The sequence below is a fragment of the Pagrus major genome, chromosome 21, assembly GCF_040436345.1.
Source record: "Pagrus major chromosome 21, Pma_NU_1.0".
Taxonomy (NCBI): Eukaryota; Metazoa; Chordata; class Actinopteri; order Spariformes; family Sparidae; genus Pagrus; species Pagrus major.
The window spans coordinates 15,547,114-15,571,564 of record NC_133235.1 but is presented as its reverse complement, the minus strand read 5'-3'; the positions used below and the strand labels follow the sequence as shown (position 1 = coordinate 15,571,564).

General features: G+C 39.4%; 1 protein-coding gene across 1 annotated transcript in view; it reads right to left on the bottom strand.

The window, feature by feature from the left end:
- Window positions 1-24,451, bottom strand: part of piezo2b (piezo-type mechanosensitive ion channel component 2b) — a 72,670-nt gene that overhangs the window by 30,445 nt on the left and 17,774 nt on the right. The window contains exons 6-20 of the mRNA XM_073492068.1: window positions 22,062-22,236; window positions 19,248-19,361; window positions 16,828-16,939; window positions 14,888-15,069; window positions 13,929-14,159; window positions 13,111-13,231; window positions 12,738-12,931; window positions 11,179-11,327; window positions 10,040-10,213; window positions 6,526-6,842; window positions 3,016-3,176; window positions 2,410-2,580; window positions 2,016-2,135; window positions 827-1,027; window positions 530-734 (exon numbers count right to left, since the gene is read on the bottom strand). Of these exons, the coding sequence (XP_073348169.1) occupies window positions 530-734; window positions 827-1,027; window positions 2,016-2,135; window positions 2,410-2,580; window positions 3,016-3,176; window positions 6,526-6,842; window positions 10,040-10,213; window positions 11,179-11,327; window positions 12,738-12,931; window positions 13,111-13,231; window positions 13,929-14,159; window positions 14,888-15,069; window positions 16,828-16,939; window positions 19,248-19,361; window positions 22,062-22,236 (2,627 nt within the window). The remainder of the gene's footprint in view (window positions 1-529; window positions 735-826; window positions 1,028-2,015; window positions 2,136-2,409; window positions 2,581-3,015; window positions 3,177-6,525; window positions 6,843-10,039; window positions 10,214-11,178; window positions 11,328-12,737; window positions 12,932-13,110; window positions 13,232-13,928; window positions 14,160-14,887; window positions 15,070-16,827; window positions 16,940-19,247; window positions 19,362-22,061; window positions 22,237-24,451) is intronic.

Sequence of the window (24,451 nt, the reverse complement as noted above, 5' to 3'; positions counted from 1 at the left end):
AATGAGGATAACGAGAACACATCAAAAATACCAGGTGTAAATCTTTGACAAGATCAAATCATTTCTTATCTAGTTAACATAACCAGGTACAGATCCAATTTTAACACTAGGTGTGAATGGGCTGTTGGGGAAATAACCTTGAGACAACATAGACAGTTTGAGCTAAGTTATCAGTTATAGAAGGGTTAATGGAAAGAGGATTACTGACAGCACAAAATACCAACTGTTTGTGGTTGTCAGCTTCTTAAATGTAAAGATGATCTGCTTATTTTTTCATTTATATGATCATAAAGTCAATACTGTGGCTTTGGTACTTTTGATCGGACAAACAGGCAATTCAAAGATGTCACCTTTGTCTTTGGGAAGTTGTAATGTGCCTTTTTCACTATTTTTTGTCATTTTATATATTTAATGATTATTCAATTTACTAGTAAAAAACAAATGCTAGATTGATCCATAATGAAAAAAGTGAAATCATAGCAATAACTGGCTGTTATGTTTTCAGTACAATCTGGTCGATTACACAAACCTTTACAGGCTGCAGGTGGGATCCCAATGCAAACAAAGTACTGGAAAGTCAGCATGCAGGCCAGGAAGCAGCAATATATGGGCCAGATCTCAGCGATGGCTTTCCTTCTGCGTTTAAACATGACAGCTATCAAGGCGAAGGCATGAAGCATGGCATAGAAGTCCATACGCTGCCCGATGACATTGACCACCAACAACAGGCACGTCTGAGGGAAGAAACATGAGTATATACATGAGGTGATGGAGCTAACAGCTTTTGGATATAACATACATTTTTTAGCTCTAACCCTAAACCTACCTCAAGTCCAAACTTGTAGAAGAAGTAGTTGATGAAGTATTTGACGAATTTGACGATGCCCATGTCCAGATGCTGCCGTGTGATATCATGGAAGATAATCCTGGCAGCAGGAGGTGAAAGTTTGTTTCTCAGTCTGTAGTACAGCTGATGGCGGTAGATGGTTACCTCGAATGCTAACAGAGCGAGCATCAAGAGGTTGTTCTGCACAGAGAGAATATTTTTTACTACTTCTGTTGAAAATATATGCAGACAGTTTAAAGGGACAGTTCACCCCGAAATCAAAAACACATCGTCTTTACTGTAGAGATCAAGAAAGAGACCTTGCTGTATTTCGCAGTATTTCAAATGAATTTTTCTTTTTGTGCCATCTAGCTCCACCATATTTGACAGATTGATTTGAGACATCCTTTAGGCCAATATCTCTAAAACTCTGCAACTCACACCAACACATCTAGATGATAAATACACTACAGGTTAGACATATGTATTTTAGATTTTGGGGTGAACTGTCCATTTAAAATTATTTCAGTCATTAATCAAAGAAAACCACTGAACTTTTTCTGATCTTTTTTCTTCTAGAAAAATACAAAGCCTGGCAGTTTGGCCACTGGCTGGTCTTAGTAAACATGTTTTATTATATTACTTTAACTTCTAGCAACTTGGAATGGACATTTTTCATATTTTCTAACATTATATACCCAAAAGATCAGTTAAAGTTTACTGTGATCAAAGTTAACTGTCTGTTTTTTTTCTTCTTTTTTTATTATTAAATTAAAAAGCCTACAACATAGAGGAAACAAAGACCACAGCAGATATACACTAGATATGGAATTACTTATGGACAAGGAAAAAAATCAACCGATTAATTCACCACTGTACTTATGACAACTTTAAATCAGAGAGACCAAAAACGAAAAGGATAATGTTTTTATACTTTTGTTTTTTGTACAGATTGAGGGGGTGCTATGTAGTTTTGGAGAATTTGAATATTTACAACATTAATGAGGTAATAATACAAACTCAGAAATATTTATTTTTTCCCCAACTGAACACACAAGCTGTTCTCAGAGGAAAATAATGTCCCCAGAACACTGCCGGTTTGTTTATTCAGTCACGAAGACGAGGATAGTTTGTCACGCTATTCCTTTCTGTTTCATCCTTTCAGGTGATGGATGTTTCCACTCCTCACCCTGAGGTAGTCCAGCAGGTCTTCAGACTTCCTCAGGCCCACCCAGTGTGCTCCTTCCACAGGACCCTTATACAGCAGAGACTCCTCCATCTCCTTCTTCAGTTTCTCTGTGTAATTTGGCTGTGGACAGAAAATATGTGTTGTTGGCTCTGAAGAAATGCAAACTTGCTTTGAAGGTATTAACTGTGCCATACTCTCCCAGTTGTGAGATTTACCATGAAATAAAATCAGTGTTGTGTGTTTGTGTGTACATTAGGTATGTATGTGTTGCTCAATAAATGCTGCATGTTTGTTTCAGATAAGACTTAATTAAGAAAGGGTTGTAATGGTAATATTAAGCTGTGTATATGTGTACATAACATGGGTTAAAGAACTGTAGTGTGATTATATTCACCATAGTGCAGTTCGAGGGGACGGGGTCTATAGTCTTCAGCTGGAACAACATTTTGCACACAATGACGACACACGTCCACACAGTGCAAATACTAGAAGCCAGGGGTCGATACTGGCTGTAGGGCAGTGCAAAGGCCCAGGACGCCAGGAACACAAAGTTGAACAAAGACACCTGCACAAGAAGACAATACAGGTGATGAGGATGAAAAATACCCAAACTCACGTAAAAACATGTATTGCATGTAATCATTGTCAGTGGTGAATGTTCTCTTGGATTTTACAATGAGATTAAACTCTTGAATGCGTATTTCTCCCATAAATGTGTTTTTTATAAGAGAAAAGTGCAACTTGATCTTGAAAGCCCCCCTCTCTTTGCAGCACGTACACAATTGCTGTATAAGATTTCCTTCTTGATTCCAGGGGCGAGAAAATGCACATCTGGAAGCTATAAATGTTACCACCTGTGATAACGGGCTACTGTAAAGCCGACTGGTCAAAACACTCGGGTTAAGCTCAGATACAATTCACTAAACGGACATGACATCCTCCTGTTGCAGATACTGATTCAAGTCATATGTCAGTCTAATTGTACCGCAGCCTTTCATACCTCTTTGACGCAGACCATGACAATGTAGCAGGCCACAATCTTGATGATGTGGATCTCCAGCAGCCACCAGATGAACAGCTGCAGTTTGTGGAAATACTCCAGGAACTTGAGGAAGAGCACAGTTAGACGGTCGACCACCAGGTGCCATTTATTCTTCAGGTCTGAAGAAGAAGAGACAAAAACCAGATGCACTTAAATGGAAGAACAACAAGACTGAAGAGGTGCAAGTGGAAAGTGTTTCCCGGTTTCTCCTCTTAATTATAGCAGACTGTCCTGTGCTTACACACTTTTATCCATCTTCCAGCACTTTGCTTATGTGTCTTCTTATACACCAACTCAAGAAGGAACAGACGGATAGAAATAAGATTCTTTCTTTACACTTCAGGAGTAGTTTAGAAGATATTTTATGTTTCTCTTCTTCGTAACACAGCCACTGTAAAATGTCCTGCTGCCATAAATGTGTATTAATCCTCAGGAGAAAATAGACCAAGCAAATGCACTATTCCCGCTTCTCCTGGATGGATAAGATAATTTCCTATTTTTATAATTTAAAAATAAGTTCATAACCTGTAGTTTATGCACACCTGAGGGTAAGAAAGGTTGAGATGCAGTGAGGAAATATGGATGACAGTTTTGATGCAATGTGCGAGCTGTGCTTGTTGTTCTTCTTCTCTGCATTTATTAGTGGATCGCAATCCAACTTTATAGTTGCATACCACCGCCTACTGTATCGAATTGCGTACATTCTGCGCTTGTGGTACTATTTAACGGCTTTGAATTTACCGATACCGATATATATAGCTGACAAGATAAATTTTCCATGATATATATCGTGCATCCCGGGGTGTAAAGCGCACAATGGCAGGCCCCCGTGCTCCCATTGGGCGATCCTCTGGTGAGATAATGACAATCTGTACTTTAATGAGTGAAAAAGAAATGTAAATGTTTATACCATTTAATCCCAGGTGTACTTGAGTTCAATGTAACTAAACAAGTGTTTTACTTGTATTCTGAAACTGTAAAATGTTTGTTTATGTAACTTTTCCGATGCACAATATGTCCAGATGTATGGAAAACATGCCTCAAACTGAATATCGACACTGTTACTTTAATTATGTGAAAATTAAGACATAATATTTGGTTTTATATTCTCACAAAGGATATAAAACAGCCACAGTTTGGTGGCGAGTGTATGTTTTAACAAAAGCCATATTATCTGAGGTTTTAATAGAGGCCTCATTGTTTGGATAAGAAAGTCTGAGAGAGCATATAGCTCGTATAGCTCGCAGCTCATTATATACTGAGAGGCCCTGCGGGGTTGTGTTTTATCACCTATTTTATTTTCTGTGTATATAAACAACATTTTAATTTAAGACCAGTGTGAGTGTCTGTGTAAATATGCTAATGGTGCAGGGTGAGTTGGCCATAGTAGGACGATATAATGGGTTGAAAGTGAGCACTTGAGCTACGTGCCGTGTCAGAGCAGAAAACTGGAGGTAAATCTTCCTGAACCCAAAAATCTGCAATACACCAGATTTTTACAGCTTTGCTCGGGATGATAAATGATCGGCTGGAGTGAGTGCAGACGGCAGATACTTGTGCTGCAGTCTGAGCTCCTCTGGCTTATAAAGATTGTGTGCTACATATGTCTTCTGAGCAGACCAAAGAACTGCAGGCTGAGAGAGATATCACAGAAAAGGTCTCTATAACAGCACAGGAGTCTCAGCTGTAAACACAGTGAGAGAGGTAAACATGTCCAGCAGCGTGGGAAGCTTTGTTCCACTTTGGAGGGAAACAACAGCCTGAGCAACACACACAAAAGCTCATATGAGATGATCAAGTGCAAATACAACTCTAGAAAATGTGCTCAGCCACACGCAATCTGGATAAACAGCTCAGCGATAACTTTGCTTTGATATTTCAAATCTGATGTTTCATATGTGATGTTTTGATTTTTGATATTTGACATTTAAATGTTTTTATTGTATGTTAAATATTTAAATATTGTACATTGGCCAACACACCAAAAGTGAAAATAATAATATTAACAATAACAATAAAAAGAATATGAATAGGAAACAATAAATAAACAATGATGGCACTCAGTAAACTGAATACCTTCGTCAAGGCCCGACAGTCCCCTTTAATTCAATCAAGCCTCTCCAGTGTCAAATAAAACATATCTATATCTGCTTGATCCAAGGTTTGTTTTGATCTGCACCAAATTGTACTCACTCATAGATACCAACCACCTTAATACAGCTGATTTTTTTTCATCAAGATCCATGCACTATTCCCTGAGAAATTAACAAAAATGTCGAAAAACTCTCTTCTCGCAATGTTAAAGAAAGCGAGATAAGAATTCCTGGATCCGTCCCATTAGTCCAGTTTCGCACCAAAAGTTAATGGGATCTATTCTGGACCGAGACCCGTCCTCCGTCAAAGTTGTGTGAAAATCCACTCAGTAGTTCTACTGACAAACCAATCAATGAAAACATAAACTCCTTGACAAGGTAATGAAGCAAAAAACTAAACAAACTCACTTAAAATAAAAGAAAGATTCTACAGTGATTCCATAAAGTTATCAATTACAGGTCTTTAGTTGCATTTTGTGCAGTGTAGATATTATCACAGTAATCCAGGAATGGTAGAGGTAAATTCCCCAAAAATGTATTAACAGAGCACAATGTCAGCTTTTCCACCTTCATATGAACCGTTACCTCTTAAATCCAGTGGCTTTGCATAGCGCGGGAGTTAGATTTTATACTGTATAGACTGAGACATCTTGCTAAATGTGTTGAGGAAGCAACCATCTGGGCCTGGACTCCAGTGAGATTCAGATCACTGTGAGCTGTGGCAAAAATTTGGAAAACATTGCTCTGGGTCTCAGGCCTCGTTACACATGCACAAGAGTGTTTCACAGACTTTAGTCCAAAATCGTCTCATTTTTGGTGTTTTTCTCCAAACCCAGTATTTCAGTATGACACATATCACTAATTACTATAGCACCACACTGGAGGACGTTGTTGGTTGTTTTTACCGCAGAGGGCTCAGTCACCATGTTCAAAACAAGGACAACGAAGCTAAAAGTGCAGCAAAACCCAATTCGTAAACAAAGTGCACAAGAGCTGTTTTTGTTATTGCAGGCTGGCTACATTTACCATCTGCTTGCTCATCAAACAGTGACTGAGGAGGTGTTGGGCATGACTCTTTCTTATGTCGTTGAATATTGTAGCTTTATATAAAATATTTTAATTACCATCAGAATTGACTGGCACACAATTAATTGGCAATTTTTGTGAAAGGTGACTGATGATTTGAGTTTATCAAAATCTTCTCAAGTGTGAGGTTTTTGCTTTTCTGTTTTTTTCATCATAAAGTGGAAATCCTTCAATGATCAACTGCTTACTGAAGAAAATCCTTGATACATTAATTCATAAATAACAGTTTGTTGCAGCCCTGATATCATTCACTGTATGTTCTTGTTGAGATTGTGGACCCGCTCAGTACCTGAGCTCTGCTCCGTGCTCGGCTCTGGCCCCGTCTTCGTACTGCAGTGGTGGCTCTCCTCCTCGCTGGACATCCGTGGGTCAGAGAGGCTCCCAGGCTTCTCACCAGTCTTGTCGGTGTCATACATCACCACCACCAGGGCCTCCGTCTCCTTCTCCTTCTCCTTCTCCTCCGACCGCCACTTCCCCTGCTCTTCTTGCTCCTCCTGCTCCTCCTGCTTCTCCTGCACCTCCGCCTCCTCTCTGGGCAGCGCTGCCTCCACTGAGCTGGCGCTGAGCATGGTGAGGTCTGCCAGGCTGCCATCCTGGTGCACCAGCCTGAAGACATGTGAGATGTTATTACGCACAAATACACATGCATGCAGATTCATACGCACATCTGTATTTCTACACTCATGAGGACCTTCTATGACTTTTGGATTGGTCTTCTATGACTATTTTTCTATCTTTTATACTGCATTATTTTTGGGGACATCTCTGTCTTTTTTTCAGGAGCAATTTTTCTTTTGTTTTAAGTGACGGAAAGATCCATTTAGTAGCTGTTCTTTAATCCTATCACACAATCTTCCTCAGCACCCATCACGCTGAACTTCTCATATGTGTTATGCTCTTGGTACTGTATTTGTTAAGGTGGAATTAATAAAACTATTTAACTTTTATCAAATGTCTTTCTGAAATGCCCATATTGGCTGCTAGCATTTTCAACCACTTTGTCTTTACAATGTTGGTAGATGTATGTTTTGCTGATGCACTAGTTTGTATTGGTTGCCTTTATCTCCCACTCCCTATTGGATAATTACAATTTCTTCTGCTTTATTTTATGCAACTGGTTGTGTCTTGATCAAATCTGACCATTTTGAGACACCCATACATCAACTACAGTGAGCCACGTGGGACTCTAACCCAGTAATGAATGTAATAAAATGCGAATAGGTGAAATAATTGGTGTTCACCTACATTTTAGAGCATTTGTGGCCCCTAATTTCTAACTTCAGGACTGTTTTCTTGAACTTCCAAGGGCTTTATTTGCCTTAAGCTGATCCTGGGATGCAGGGATGTTGCAGTTCGAGGACGTCAACTTAACCCCTGAGTAGGGTTGCTGCAGTGGCAACATTTTCCCACTGACTAATAAGACATTGTGACATCACCGGTAATACCTGGTACATCTGCTTTCTACAGGTAAAGATGCTCACTATCTGTCGAGCACTGTGTTAATGAACGGCTGATGGAAACTGATCACTTCCGACAGCTGCAGCTTCACATTAAAAGCATTTAACTGGTGAAACACGAGTTGACTTTTATTTTGAAGTAGGCTTGTCACAAGAAATGCAATGTGGTCAGCACTGCTATCGTTCATCAAAAATGCGTCTACAGAGCAAAACGACTGTAATTTTTCTACATTTGTTGACAGAGGATCAGTTTTAAATGTCAGGGAGTAGTTTTAGTTCAAGCCCATCCCTAAGCTATTGTGAGAGAGTGACCTTTATCATGCACTTACATGTCTTGCTGTTAACATTAACCTTATAGAAAGCAATCTGAATCTGATGTTAACGCTTAACAGCAATCTTAAGAAATCGGGGCTGGGGAAAAATTCTACATATTTGAAAGTTTTCCTCACGTTCCTATCATTTGAAAGCTCTCTGTCCTCATAAGTACATAAATACAACACACACTCAAACAAACGGTCCAGGTGATTCTCAAAAGGCTCCGATGCAAATGTCTGGATGGGAATTATGAGCTCTGCGTCCTCTAACTGAACAGCAGAGCAACATTTCATCAGGCATTGTCATTGATAAGCAGTGCACATTCCTTCTGCATTCTTTAAAACAATCTGTGTTGTTCTTATTTTTTTCTGTTTAAGGGATTATTTCTTCTTGCAGCGGATAAATGGTAGCAGCTGAACAGAGGCATTAACCCTTTAAATTCTTCTCAGGCAATGGGGCGAGGTCAAAGGTCGGGTTTGGCTTGCATGAACCGGCCGCATATCAAGGCAAGCATTTGGTTATCCAGCCACATCCAGGTCACACTTACTTGCTCTCTTGAGTGGGAATTTTTTGCTTGATGCTGCTCAGAACAATAAAGTTACACAGAAGTCAAGATGAACAGTGAGGAGAGAAACCGACAGAGACAGGCTGAAACTGACACTTGAAATAATTTAAAAATATCCACGTCGTTTTTATTAGAATGCATGAAAACTAGCCAAGAGGCTCCTGTGGTTTGGGGCAGGCGAGCTTTTTCAGGAAGGGGGTAATTTTCTGAGGTTCAGTGCAGAAAAAGGGGGGTGTGGATCATTGGCAAGATACTGGAAGGGAAGAACAGTTCTCAGAGATTCAAACATGCTTGTTCGACAGTTTGTGAAACCATTAAAGAAGAAGTAGAAGGGTCTTTATTGGAAAAAAGAGTGGGTTTCGAGGAAGGTGAAAGATCCAGAAAGATAAGAGTGAACCCAAAAAGGCTACAAGCAAAATAATAAAATTACAAAGCCTGAAAACAAACAACAATCATGTCAGTAAAATACCTAAACTTCAGGATATTTCATAACAACATCAGTGTATAATCATCGGCAAAAACAGAGTGACAGGGACAAGTCAGTGAGGGGGCAACAGTAAGAGGAAGTTGAGACTCAGAGGTGAAATGGGATGGTGGTGGATGCCACAAAAAGCGAGCAGATACCCACCTATCCATGATCAGATGGACACGCCCACTGACTTTAGCGTGGCTGCGTGAAGAGGGTGGCAGAGGAAAGATGGTAGCAGGTCACACAGAGAGAAGCAGAGCAGAGACGAGCTCAGCAAGCGGCAGTGGAACAATGGAAAACCCACAACAACACAACAATAAAGGGAAGTGTGAATGTTGTAAAACATTCAGCACACGATGACAGACGGTTGACGAGAACAGTGGTTATAATGGGCGTTTAACAGGGTGTGTAAGTGTGATTATACAGAACAGAGTGAGATGAAAAGGGATGAATGTTTTCATCTCATGCTCAACTTAAGTCGTGGGGTTCAACATGTATATATTGTCATTTACTATTCTTGACTAACTGGTATTCTTGTGCGATAACTTGACAATAACTGTCGATCAACTTTCAGCAGAATCATGAGCTGATGAAGTCTCAGTTGGTGCCCCTCCTGTACTGTTGCATCGAGTCACAGAGGGAAGCAGCTGTTTTTCTGAAAGTGTTGCACAATACACACTTTATTGTGTTGTAGATGATGAGAGACCTTATACAGACCTGATATCGTTTTCCACTGACCCCCCCGGTTTCACAATTCTCCCATATTTCTCCCAATTTATGACAATTTTTCACACTTTTCCCCCTTTTAGTTATCAGTTAGTTAGTTTCCAGCACTGTACAACGTGTAGTCTTCTGTTCTGCTGTGCCTCGCCCTTCTCAGTGTGTGAGAATAATAAATAAGAAAAGAATAAGAAAATGTAAACAAATTTCAGACATCCTGGAGAGAAGAATCCCCATTTCGGTTTGGACAAAAGAAAACAAACAGAAGGTGTCTCACCTGTAGATCGTGCTCTCCTCTTTAGCCACTACAGCCTGGAGGTCAGTGAGCTGGAGGAAGCGGTCGTGGAAATAGTGCAGGTGGAGAATACACACCAGCAGGAAGGAAGTGGGTATGAAAATTCTGGTGAACAGCGTGGAGAGAGAAAAAGTCTCCAAGCCCAGGTCATTCAAGCTGCAGATGTGGAAAAAATAAGAGGAAACAGAATAACGTGAGATTAGGCCTCACGTCTTTTTTAAGGTACCTGTGAATGAGGAGGCTCTCAGGTGTGAATGTGTACGACTGCTTCAGTCAACTGAAGATTGAAGACAAAAAATGAACAAAGGTCATCTTGTGTTGTGTCATGATGTTACACCATGTGGATCTTTTGTTTATCAGTTCATCTGATTGCTGTTTCACTATTTATTAAGTGCAGTTGTTCTTTTTGTACCCTTATAGACTTTACAGTCATGGTTACAGACACTCTCTCCATCCACCTACACATTACAGTTTGAGTGTAATGTCTTCGCCAAAGAAAGAGACGAAACACACAGTTAACAAAGTTAATTATGTGTCAAATCAACAACAGTTAAATCAAGATAACTCTTCATTCTCTCTCTCTAAAAACAGGGTCACATTCTACAAGTTAAATAAAGAGAATAATAGACGTTTTGATGTTGAAATTCTGGCAAAGCTTCAAATCCAAATGTCCTTGTTGCAGACGTGGCAAAAGAACACACATGTGGTAGAAGCACTGATTCAGCCTCTTTACTCAAGTAAAAGTAAGACAATACAGGCTCTGAAATGTACTCAAAGTATAAAAGTTTTCCTCTGAAAGACATTTCTTTCACCAATTTCTATGGAAAGCTAACAGAACCTCCTTTTTTATTGCTTCGTCTTGCTACGTCTGCCTTTTGCGATATGAACTGACAGGTTGAAATCAGTCGTGATGTTGTGAAGGCAGCGTGCAAAAACGCAAAAATTTAAATAATCGACAATTCCCTTCAAATGCAAGTAATTAACCTATTTTGAAAATGTAAAAATTAAAAGTAAAGTGCAGATACCTGAAAAATCTACTTGAGTACAGTATCAAAGTACTTGTAATTTGTTACTTCCCACCTCTGGTAACCTGCTTCTCAGACGTGCTCGGTTGGGCTCACCTGTCTTTGTCCATGCGCGTCACGTTGGACCAGACGACCATCGAGTTATCAAACTGGCAGGTGTAGACGAGGGTGAGGACCAGCATGGTGTATATCACCACCGACATCCAGAAGTACTTCAGGATCCTTCGCCACCACTCAAAGTGAACCTAGATAAGAATAATTGTGTTCATTGTGCCTCGGGGTTATGAATTCTCTGACATTTACAGCTATAGTGAATTAAATTAAACATGCTGCTCAGAGGATGTCTGGATTTAAGGTGACTGCTCTGTTTTATAGTGGAAGGGGTTATAAAACAGTCGAGAATACACTGTGGACTATGAGCCAGCTGTACACAAACTTTATGACATACTAAAATTGTCAGCACCTTCTGTCTTTGGGAAATTGAATTTGGAAACTTTACAGTGTCCTGCCTATACGCTAAACTTGGAAAACACACATACATACCGCTTAAACAGCCTGATTTCAACTGATGACAGCACATTTTTGAATGCATCCAACAGTAATCACGGTTATAGAGTGTCAGTAACCCATGTCGCTCCTCCCCCTGCTCATGCAGTAAAAGAGAAACGAAATGTTCTGGTATCCCTGCCCACTTCATCCAATCAGGACAGAGAACTCCATAAAGAGTGCGTCCTGTCTACAAGCAGAGATCAGGATCCTCCTGTTCTCGTACCTACATCGGCAATGGCTGAACAGGGAAGGCTACCAATTCCAGCACTCCTGGTGACGGCTTATACTTTTCCAAACACGGCAAGTGATTTAAAAAATGCTTGAAGAAAAGAAAGAGGGGAAGAGAGCTGCCTCAAATAAAGAATAGAGTCGTGCAAGTGTGGTGATGTAGAGAGCGGGAAGGGGATAACTAACTGCTGTGTAAAAATGCCTTCTCTCCAATACAAGGAAACAAGATGGAACTTAGCTTGTGGTGCTCAAAGCGCCAAAGAAATACATTTTAAACACTAAACAGCAGTGTCTCTTTCCATAAATCCTGACCTGGTTACTCAAGATAATCCACAGACCTTGTCGTGAGCAGTTTCATGTAGGACATTTTTTTTCTTTCTACCAAACCATCAACTGGATCACCGTGTGTGTGTGCGCCTACTCATGGAAGAGATGCTTATTCTGATGTAAACATTAATGGCGTCCTGCACGGCTGAGTTCTAAACTTATCTTATCTAATATTAGTTAGCTTAGCTTACTTAGCTAGCCTCTCGTCCACGAGCGGCACTTTGAGCTTCACAAGCACAGCGCCGTCTAGTTCCATTGTATTTTCGAGAGAAGGCAGACATCTTTACGGCTAATATCTCCAAAACTCTGCAAATCAAAACAATCTCAATGGAGAAAAACTACTGCAGGTTAAAGGAAAAATATTTATTTTTGATTGTGGGGTGAACTGTCCCTTTAACATTGAAGATAACTGAGGAGAAATTGAAGAGAGACATTGGGAATACGTGTTCAAAAACACACAAAGTGGTGCACACCTTAACTCAACACTGTGTATATCTAAGTCTGTGTGCTTCTGATGTAAAAATGCAACAATGCACCGGTGTGTTTTGTACCTGATAGAGCGCCACACAGGAGAGGAACATCATCATGTAGAGGATCTTGTACATGACGATGGTGCCCTCGAAGCTGACGATGAAGAACATGCCACCGCAGATGTAGATCCAGTATTTGACCAGCATAGCCATGACCATGCCGCCCAGAACCTGCATGATGTCCTGCTCCCCTCCCTCCTCCGACTCTTCTTCCTCTATAAAACACAGCAGCCAATCAGAAAACTCTGCATTAACTAACAACTAAGACACATCACCAGTGTTGAGCAAGTTACTTCTAAAATGTAATGTATTACATATAAAAAGCATTAGCCATTCCTATAATCTATAATCCATATAATCTATAATAACACAAAAACAGGAGTCCAGGGTTTACCCTTCTTCTTCTGATCCTCCACATGAACGTCTGAGAGACTAGCGCTGTCCTCCTTTTGTTTTTCCCATCTCTCTGTGAGCGTTTGTCTCAGCAGCAGCCAGAAGCTCAGCATACACAGGACCTACACACAATAAATAAAAAGTTTAGACACAAAGGTGGCCAGCGAGAAAAGAGAAGATGAACGGATAAGTCACTTGAATTTACTTTAACTTGCTGAGAGCATAATACAGGTGGTCAAAACAACACTTGACTAAACTTTCAGGCATGTGCTGCATTCATCTGGCACTTAAAATAAACTTTAAATAAATAGAGTTTGACTCAGGTGTGACACATAATTTCATCTCCGCTGTCTGTCTGTTTAATAAAACCATAGCATGGATGACAAAAACACATTAAGGCTGTAAGTCTGTGGTGGCCGACTGACATAATAAGGTCAGGCTCAGAAGCCGCAAACAGCAAAGTCTTTGAACAATTCCAAAACATGTCAAAACACTACAAACCTGACCTTTTCCTTCTCGAGTACATCATTATATGACTTCCGTCCTTCTCTTATTTAAATAATAGTCTACTAGAGAGACACGGTGTGACAGTGTTTACTTTCAGAATCTAAAAAATATATTCCATTAGCTGCATACAAAGTTGCTTTAGAAATCCTTGCACATACTAAATCATTCTCTCATCATTTATTTGTGTTTCGGATCCACGTGGTTGTTACTCAGTCCAAGAGTCAGTTTTAATGATGATGCATGGATTTATAATAAAGACAGAAAAGGTCAAAATCAAGGAAATTATTGGGCTGTTCATTTTAACTTCCAAACCTTGGATGAAAGTGAGTGGAACGGGTTGTTCTTCTTGACAAAGAACCCTGAGATTGGTTCCATGTTCTCAAAAGTCCAGATGTACTGCAGAACTATCAGCAGGTTGCCGTAGGCCACCATGAAGGGAGATGACAGCATGGCGTAACGCCTCCGGTCCCTCACCATCCACAGTGCGCAAGACCAGATGAGGAAGACAAACGACAGCCAGCTGACGTATGTGATGCTCCACGCCTGACCAGAACAAATCACAGAAAATTCTTCATGAAAACAGTAAAGTTGTTAACAGTGATCATGGTTTCCTGCCTGTATCTCAATGAACAGTGAATATCTGGACATGAATGGATAGTGAAGAATGTGATGTCTAAAACAGAGCTTCATTCTTTGTCAGCAAAAAATAAAAACAAAACATTAAAGCGAGTAGCAAACAAGAACAAAGCCCACTTCCTCCTATTCCTCAATACACATGTGAGGGGAGGAAGAAGAAGAAGAAGAAGAAGAAGAAGAAGAAGAAGAAGAAAGACAAGAGAAAAAAAGTGTTACTCGAATGTATTAAACTATGATTCATCCAGGAATGTTTAAACCGAGAACAGATGCTCTCTTCCAGTTTTCTCCTGTTGTTCTGCCAGTGCTTCCACTGGAGCAGAGAGATGAGTTCAGTGCCTCGCTCAAGGATATCTTAATTGAAGCTGATCAAGGAGGCAGGAGTGTTTGGCATTTACTAACCACACCAGCATGTTTCCATCAGGACTGTGGGTTTAAACTTGTGATTTTCTGGTTATGATGCTGCGTTCATGTCATGTCAAATTAAACTGTAAATGTGAACCTCTAGCTGGAAAGTCACATTTTCACTGGAGTGTTTTTTTGGTCAGTTACATTTACATTAAAATTAAGTCATCTTTTTAACAGTTTATTCACAGTCACTTTGAAATGAACAAATGAAAGTGATTTTATTGACTCACCATCATCGCTATGAGAGCACAGATGTAGCTCTGTTTCATGATAAAGTGGAAGATTTTGACCATCGCACCGACTCCTCTTTTCTTTATCCCGTCCTCTCCCTCCTCAGACTTCTCCTCTCCTCCGTCCAACACTGAATCCTCCGGGGGCAAACACACCTCATACACACACTCATCCTTTTTTTCTGGTAGGACACAGAAACACAACTCACTGTTACTAGTAGTTACAACACTCTGCAGTGATTCAGTGTTCAGATTCCATCAAGTTGGGGACTATTGCAGGACATTTAAAAAAAAAATCTGTGCAGCAGAAGCCAAGATATCCTGACTTTTAGTCCATAAAACGGGACGGGCTCTACATTTCCCATAATGCAACTCAAAAGCATCTTTCGTTAGATCCTCCGTGCCACCTATATCCTTCAAAATCCATGCCCCAGTTAGCAACACAGGCTTTTTGTTTTGGAGTCTTCGGCTCTGTGGGGCTGTACTGGCACAGCTTTGAGCTAAATGCTAACATGATTATGCTAACATGCTGACATTGGCAACGCTAACATGCAATGTTTAGCACGTATAATGTTTTACATGTTAATCATCTTCGTTCAAAGTGTTAGCATGCTAATATTTGCTAATTAGCACTAAACACAAAGTATAGGGTGATGTAAATGTCATTATTGTGCGGGTATTTGGCCGAGTTTTGGAAAAATCGAAATTTTGACCTGATGATGGTGCTGCGTGAAACTCTAAATTTTATTGACAGTAAACATATCAAATTTTACAAATACAGTAAACAGTAAATAATAAGGGCTACTTCTTTGTCGTCCATGGAGAAAGTCCCCAGTCTCCCTTAAAAAAATCACTCAATTTAGAGCGTTGTTGCATTATAAGACCCTTATCAGCTTTGTGAAATACTGTGTACAACACATCCTTAACTTTTTGGGCCTACTTGTTAATTCAGCAAATGTTATTCATGAAGATATTTCTTTATTTGTGTAAAAAATGTGGTATCCATTTGTTCCACTGATGTAGTATGTTTGCATATAGACTGGGGAAGTGATCATAAGTGGTCACTAAAGAGGCATCTAAAGACACACGTAATACCAGGTGTAATTGACGGGCTTAAAGGAGGAGAAGTCATCATCTGGACACTATAACATCTGCTAGCATGGCTGAAAAAATCTTCTTCTCCAAGCCCAAAACAAAGTTGCTCAGGTGAGTTATTTTCTCAGACTTTACAAAGTTCCTTCAGAGTCACACGAGCCATTAAACAGCTGTATCCACAGGCTGTCGAGGACCCCCCTATGACTAGTAAACTGACTGTGCCATGTAAAATCGCTGAAGTGCCCCGTTAAGATAATTCTGTGAGTTCAGCTGCAACAAACTGCAAAGTAACAGTACAAAATAAAGCAGCCAAGACAGAAAGTGTTGCGCAGTCAAAACAAAGGAATCGTCTCAGTGTCTATGGCAAAAAAAAAATCAAAAATATCTGATCCAGTTACTTTAATTTACTGAAAGTATGTCAAAATAAAATTAAAATAAAATAAAATAAATCTTCAAACTGTTGCTATAATGTCATCCTTTGTGAAACTTAAGCAAGAAAATGTTCAACAGTTTCTAAACGGAGCGTTTTTCAGCCCACATATGTAACCTTAAAAATTAAAGTTACCATGACAAGCATTACAAGGTTTCCACATGGCAGCAGTGCTCATTTAGGATCCAACCAACGCCAATGATTTCTTTCTGACACCCAAATATATGACACAAAATCGGCATTACCCTGCTTGGTTAACCTCTTCATTACAACATTTGTAACCCGTGATTCTAATATTTTTATATTAATTTAGTAAAGGAATCTTTCTGCTGTAGTCCTGCACCATTTTCATGTCATTTAGTTTGATCTTTTGAAGGAAAGTTACAGAGAAGACAGTAGAGGGTAAAGAGCTCACCTGTACCGTCACCAGGCGGGTCCAGTTTATACTGAGGGGTTGAGTACAAGTCCAGACAGACTGGTCCATTCTCAGTTGTGATAAATTCAAAGGACGTCCCGTTGGGTACAGCCTGTAGATCATCATCATAAATTACAAACACATTTATGTAACTGAGGAACAGATTTGTTATGGTATCACACGACTGACGAGCCTTCTGCCCCACAAAGGCAAACTGGAGTAACTGTGATTCAACGATTTACCAGCTGGATATTGAGCTTTTTTGCCGGATAAAGACGATTACAGATATGACTTTTTTTTCGTTTGTTAGTTACTACACTTTGGCTTTGTAGGGCAGTAGAAGGAGTTTTTCTACTTTTCACACTGCTCTTTATTTAACGCAGCCTTTAACCTAGAGATACCATGTATTTTATAGTTACTTTGATATTTACTACAGATTTAAAAGTTGTCGTTATGATCATAAAATTGTGACTTTTTACAGATTTGCCGGGTGACCAATTCATCTAATTCTACAGGTCAATTTAAGTCCAAAGTTATATAGGCTATATGTATTAGCAGATGTGTTTCCTTCTGCTTTATTTGGCTCTAACACATTTATAGGTAAGGACATTTACAACAATAGAGAACAAGCAACTTTTCATCTTCCTGACATTGTCCTTGTTTCCAGCTCTGAGACAGGAAATCTGTCCATGTAGTTCAGTATCTCTGGTCTGACAGGCAGGATGACAAAAGGAGTTCAACTTGAACTTTTAAACTTAGGTTAGCTTTGTTCCATGAGGGTGCAGTGTGAAAAGCATTTTGCACAGATTCCTTTTCTTGCAGCAAGACTACGGGGTGAAGAGGGGTAAGATGCACAGATTCAATCCAGAGCAGCCCCCACCTCAGTTGTACTGATGCCATCCTGGGTTGAGAGGAGCTTGGAGGAGAGAAAGAGCATACAAGGCAAGGTGTGTTATCGATGAGCTGCTGAAGTCAAAGGCCTTCTCCTTCTTTATAGTCGCTGATAAGCAGGAACAAAGTCGAGCAGCACTACTCTGTAAATCGAGCCCATCACTCATCTGTGTCTGCACACCCTAAAAGCTTTTAAACCTCAGGAGGTGGCCGGTGGAGACAGACTACGGACCTTGATATGGGAACAAGGTCAGAATGTGTGTGTGTGTGTGTCTATGTGTGTAAGAGAGAGAGAGTGTGTGTGTGTGCATTTCAAGTTGAAATCTTTCCAGGGATGAGTCTATTATGGGGGTGAAAGCTCTGGGAAACAGGACTTAACTTGTGAATACAATCAACAAGAGCCGGTTTCCTGTTTATTTTTTACTGTTGCACTAAAATACTACAGGGATTTTCAGTTACATTACAGTAACATTGATGCTCGGTGCTCACACATGGTCAAAGCTGATGGAAAGTGTTTCCCAGATGTTGAACTTTCATGCGAAGATGCCAACGTATTATCATCACCATCATTTTGCTGCTGTTTACATTCAAGACGAGGCTAATTCAAAAGATGCATTTGATGTGTTAATGTATATCTTCTGTATAAATAACTGTATATGTTCTGTAATTTATGTAGCATGTAGCACTTCCATTTCGTTATGCAACCCTGTGTTGTATAATGACAAATGAATTACCTTGTACCTTATATAATATAATTTAATATAATATAACATAATATATTTCTATTATACAAATTATACTAATAAACCTTACACATATATAACATTATATACACATAATAACACATTATTCATACTTACACTGAGTAATTATTGTATACATATACCACTTATTTTATATTTATATATTACTATATTACATTGCTATATAAGTTGATATAAATCAGTTTGTGTATATATTCTGAAATACATTATATCTTCTATATGTTAAAATTTACATACAGTATTTTTGTATATATCCTGACATAGATTACATCCTCTTTATGTTTAAATACAGGTTTTTTATATATATTCTGAGATACATTATATTCTCTGTGTAATTATATTAGTATTTTGATGTATATGCTGAGATATATTATATCCTATATGTTTATACACAGAATATATTCGTTATATGTTACATATATGTCAGTATAATACTACACACAATGTGTGCATACAATTATGGGTACAATTATCCATTATGTCTGTATATGTGAAAGGTATATTTAATGTTTGTAGTCTTTCTTTTTATTTTTACCTTTTTTTTCTGGGGGGTTGTCTTTATCTATCACTTAGATTCAGATTTTTGCCCTCTGCGTTTATCTTTTCAGCTGCTGTAACAGCTGTGCAGTGCAGGATCAATAAAGTCTTATCTTATCTTACAATGGGGTCTCGTGTATTGTATAATAATATGCAAACCAAACGATGATTACTTCATGACCAACAATCAATACTTTGTTATTCACGAGTGTATTAACTCTGACGTACGTTTTTCTCATCTGTGCCTTGGCGTGATTCCCACCACATCTGCCTCTTCCTGTTGGCTGAGTTATTTTGTCCATCCAGATCTTCCTCCTCACACATATCACCGTCCTTCTCGTCCTGAAAAAACACAGATAGATAGTTTGGATTGTTTGGATCTGCACCGCTGAACTTTGAAGTCGGGATCAGTTTTTAATCAGCTCCCACTGAACACTGCTTTAGAGTGTAGGAGTGCAGGATCGGAGGAGGAGTTGGATGACCTTTGGATGAAGGGAAATGATGCAGTTTTACTGTAAATTAGAATCGGATTTCCTGTTTTTTATTCAAAACAGACAAAGTTCTATCTTCAAACTTTAAGACATCTCTTTATCTTCCATTCACATTGGAAATAAAATTCTTCAGATATAACTTCCCCATGTCTCATTCCTTTGATAGTTTTACTAAAACTGGATTGAATTATTCTTTTTTTCACAGTTTTTACTGCATTGGTCAACTACTGCTGAATAAACACGGACAACAAACTACAAATCAAGCATGAAATCGATTGAGAAATACAACAGGGCATCTGGATTTTCTTGTTTTTTTGGCGAAGATGAGGTCTATCATAATCTGGCATCTTCACCATCGAACAAACCTGTCAGCTGCTGATTTATCTCGCAATCATGTTTTATTATTAGCGACGTCTAAAGTGTAAGAGTAGGCGAAAACACACACACACACACACACACACACACACACACACACACACACACACACACACTTCTCTGTGGAGAGATCAATAATGCATACAGTCCTGCAAGTTTACAGGGAAGTATTGACCCCTCTATAAAAACACTAATCTATAACTCCATTACAGGGCGGAGGAGCTGAGCGTCGAGCTCTGAGGAGACGGGCTGAGTCCAGGAGAGGGGGGTCTTCTTCAGGACATTAAAGTCCAAATCTTTCAACATCGCACAGCATTTCATTGCAACTGAAGTAGTTCCATGATGAAATACAAGAAGTCTTTTCAAGGATCAGTTCACCCAAAAGACAAACAAACTTTGCTATTGAGGTATTGAAGTCTTGTGGATGTTTTGGTTTTATTTACCCACGTTTTGATATTTCTGTCTCAGGCATTTTTGCTTCCAACCCAACACAATGGAGGTTTTTCAGCTGTCCACACAACATTAAAAATAACACACATTTTTCTTTTTCAGCAATAACGTCCCATTTACTTGCTTTTTTTAAGATGAAAACTGTTTTCATTCATTCAATTTAAATCAAAGATTTAAACTCCGATGGTGCATTTTGTCAATTTAAGTTCTGGTCCTTCAGAGGTTAAAAAATCTTACTTTTAATTACAACAACCTCATTAACTCAATTAGTGTATATTCAACCCCAATTTTAACTGATACAAAATTTAAATTCCACATACAATACTGTCAATCCATTAAAAGATAAGGTCACAATTTTTTTTTGGCTGAATTAAATAGACGTGTGTGATGTAACTACCTTCATCAGGTATATAATTCATCCTGATGAAGGTCTGAGCACCAAAAAGTATTGTAAAAATACTAGTGACTGACCCCAGCAAAAACTAAGCTTGTGATGGGATCACACTAAAACAGACACATTTATTCAATATGCCTAACCATCCTTCCATGGTCAGTTTCTAACCCGCATTAGTTTTGACATATAAATGTGTTTTGTTGAAATATTCGCTCATTTGATACAAGGGATGAACATCATTAAGTACACAATTTACAATTTACACAACAGTTCACTTGTTTCCCCAAATTCACTCATTGTCAAGTGGACAGGAATGAGTGAAACTGGGATACTGTGAGCCACAACTTAAAACAAATTCATGCTAGTGGCGTCAAGAGAGCAGCGAGTGGCTCCTTCCCTACTTCCTGCCACCGTACTTCTGGTGTCCGTGCTTGGACCACCATCATTTTCATCATTTGACAAAATCTGTCCACAGATGGACATAAAACCACCTGGCAAAGTACTCAAAACGGCTTCTGTGGTAGTTCCAGGATCAGACTTTCACATGATGACACACACACGCAGACTCACAATACCTACCCTGCTGTCACAGCTGGTGAATATGACGTCATTTAGATACAGAGTGCATCCTCTGCACCTGTGAGTTTAATTTGTAAATATTTACTCAATAACATCACTTATCATCATTTCATAAGTCATCAAATTTGGACCAGTGGTGTCTGAGTTATGATGTAACAGCTACATATTATTTTGTCCCTGTAGCGCACTGTAACACTGCTTTGTTACAGTCATGCTGTCAAAATTAGACCAACAGTGTCTCAGATAACACCTGAGCTACGGCCGACAGATCCAGCCAGCCATCGATCGTCCTGGAATCTTCCATCAATACAGTTTCTCTGATCACGAGGCCACCTGGCTGCCCATTTAATTCAATCTGTTTTCTATTTCAGTTCGCTGTCTGGAATTTACTGAGGAGCTGTGTTGGAGGTGTTGTGTGCTGAATTCAACTAAACATCCTTGACACCCACTGACTTCTAGTATCAACCTGGTTTTATGCAAATATAGCTTTCTCTAAGCTGGAGATCTTTCAAGTTATCAGCATAAATAAAAATATTTGGAGGGTATATTTTCCCTTTAAGACCTTTTAGCATCATTAAACTCTGATTACATTATGTAGTTCAGTTTTACAAGGTATACAAATAAATCATTTGATTGTTTATCAGCCAATTACGGTTAAATTATTGACATATTTTACAGTAAATGTTGTAGTGCTGTGAACTAAAAAGGTCTACTCTCATGTGTTTTCGTTGCATGCCTGTCTGCTGTCCTCACCGTCAGCTGGTCGATGGGTTCCTGCAGCCAGAGGCGGATGAGCGTGGCCAGGGTGTAGTAGAGAATCAGCAGCATGATGGGACTGACAAAGTGGAACCACTTACGCTCCGGGTGCACGATGAGCTTCCACGTGTTGGAGCAGTTGGTCTGGACAATGGGGGAGATGCCAAATGTACTGCAGAGACAGACAGACGGATGTATTAGGACGGGAACACTCCAGGATTTGAGTTGTAAAATCAAATACTTTGAGTATAAATTAGCAAGAGACAATGTTGTATAATGTCATAAATAAATAATAACATATTGACCACAAACAGATGAAGCAAAACATTTCTATAACATACACATCAGACAGACTTTTCCAAGAAAACTACTTTGTTTTGTCAAATAGTTGTTAAGTAATTCTTCATTTTAAAAAACGGTTGCGTATTTGATGATTCCAGGTTCTCATATTTAAAAATGTGATGCTTTTCTTGGTCTTATATGAAAGTTTATTGAATATTTTGGGGGGTTGGATTTGGAGAAAAACAAGATATTTGAAGATGTTGCATTGTGCTTCTTTAAATTGTGATCAACATTTTTGTGCGTGCTGTTTTCTGATGTTTTACAGACTAAACAATGAATCCATTAATTGAGCAAGTAATATGCAGAATAATCACTTCAGAAAATAACAGTTTGTTGAAGGCCTACTTTGTTTGTCCCCCAAAGTTTTCCGCTCTCTCCTACAGTCACTAGGAAGCTGCTTTAGTTTTTGACCCTGACAAAGGATCAAACCTGAATTGTTCCTTCAAAAGCCATGAGAGGAGGTTACAACACAAGAATCCTCAAGCTTGAATCTTTTTTGTCATTAATCAGTGGATTGGATTGTTCTCGTTGAGATAAGTGCATTGTTCAATTCATTACATTCAATTCAGCGTAGGAGGCCTTGGGTTCTCCATCTTTAAAACTAATTATCGATTCCAGAAACAAAGCCAGGATGGATGAGATGGAGCAGACGTTACAAAAGATTATAGGAACTGCAGAGTCATGCTGTCTGTGCTGGGTGGCCTATATAATATATACACACTATCACTGGGATAAGAAAAAACTAACACAACTAACAAACATACATTTTTATGTATATGTTTATTTATACGTTTATACATTTGTTTATTAATAATTAATTGTATTTGTCTTTTATCTTTTGTATTTTATCTTTTGGCTCCAGGGTGATGAAGATATGGCGGGGACAGGAGAGGCATGAAGTGGCAGAGGAGCCAGTTTGTAGTGAGGTAATTACGTTATAAATCATCCATCGTGTTGATAAGTCTACCAGTATATGTAAATAAATTAACATCCCATGCGTGTGAAGACGCGTTGACTAATTGGAGCAGAGTCACTGTTTCTTTGAGTTGAAAAGAAGCCAGTTGAGGAGCCTCAGGCCTCTGATGAGGATGTATGAACCACCTCATATTTGAGTCTTCACTTTACAGATTTTCTTGGCAGATGATGTCAAACTCATAAAAAACACCATTGTTGATGTTGCCGGGTAGAGGGCCATCTGGACTATCTTACTCAGCCCGCTGTCAACATGACAAGCTCCCTGGATATGTGGCTGAAAAGGGATGAATGTAGCTAAGTCCAAATTTTAGTTTGAGGTTCAGTGTTTTTAGAATTTAAAGACAGTGTTGCCTCTTTAATTGTTAAAGAGTTTTGTAAAGCGATAACAACAATATTAATATCTCTTACAGTTGACTTTCCCTCATGTAAACAGCTTTACAACTGATAGATGACATTCCTAGTGAGAAGATCATCTACGCCCTCAGCCTGGAATCTAAAAAATGCTCTGAGGCTAAAAGTCTGTTTTGCACCACAAAGGATGCCGTATAATTCACTCCTTTTCCTCCGAGCAGAATAAAGGTCATCTCCTCCACAGGAACTGTACTGACGTATTCCAGTGACAGACACACAGATTTAGATGCCTCCTGAGTATTTTCCTTCTGTGCCATGTGGACGAGTGAACACCCCGCTCTGACCCCATCACACTTCCTGAACGGTTTCTTGTTGCAGCTGGGGAAGGCCCACTGGTCACATGACTGGGGACTTCCATTGTAAGGACGGGAGGCAGGAAGTGGAGTGGAAGCCAGACCTCTCAACAGTCTCACTCAGCACCAGGATGACAGCAAGGCCGAGTCACTGTCAACAGGCACAATTAGGGCAGGCACTGGGAGGCCTATTGTCCAATGGGGGCTGCATATGTTTACGGCTGTAGGAGTTTCCCTCTGACCGGCGTGCAGAGAGGAAACAGGCAAGATCAGAGGAGAACATGTAACTTTTATCATCACATTGGGTCTCGGTTTTCGTGCGGCTGCAGACAGAAATACCTCAGCGCTGTGGAAAGTCAACATGAA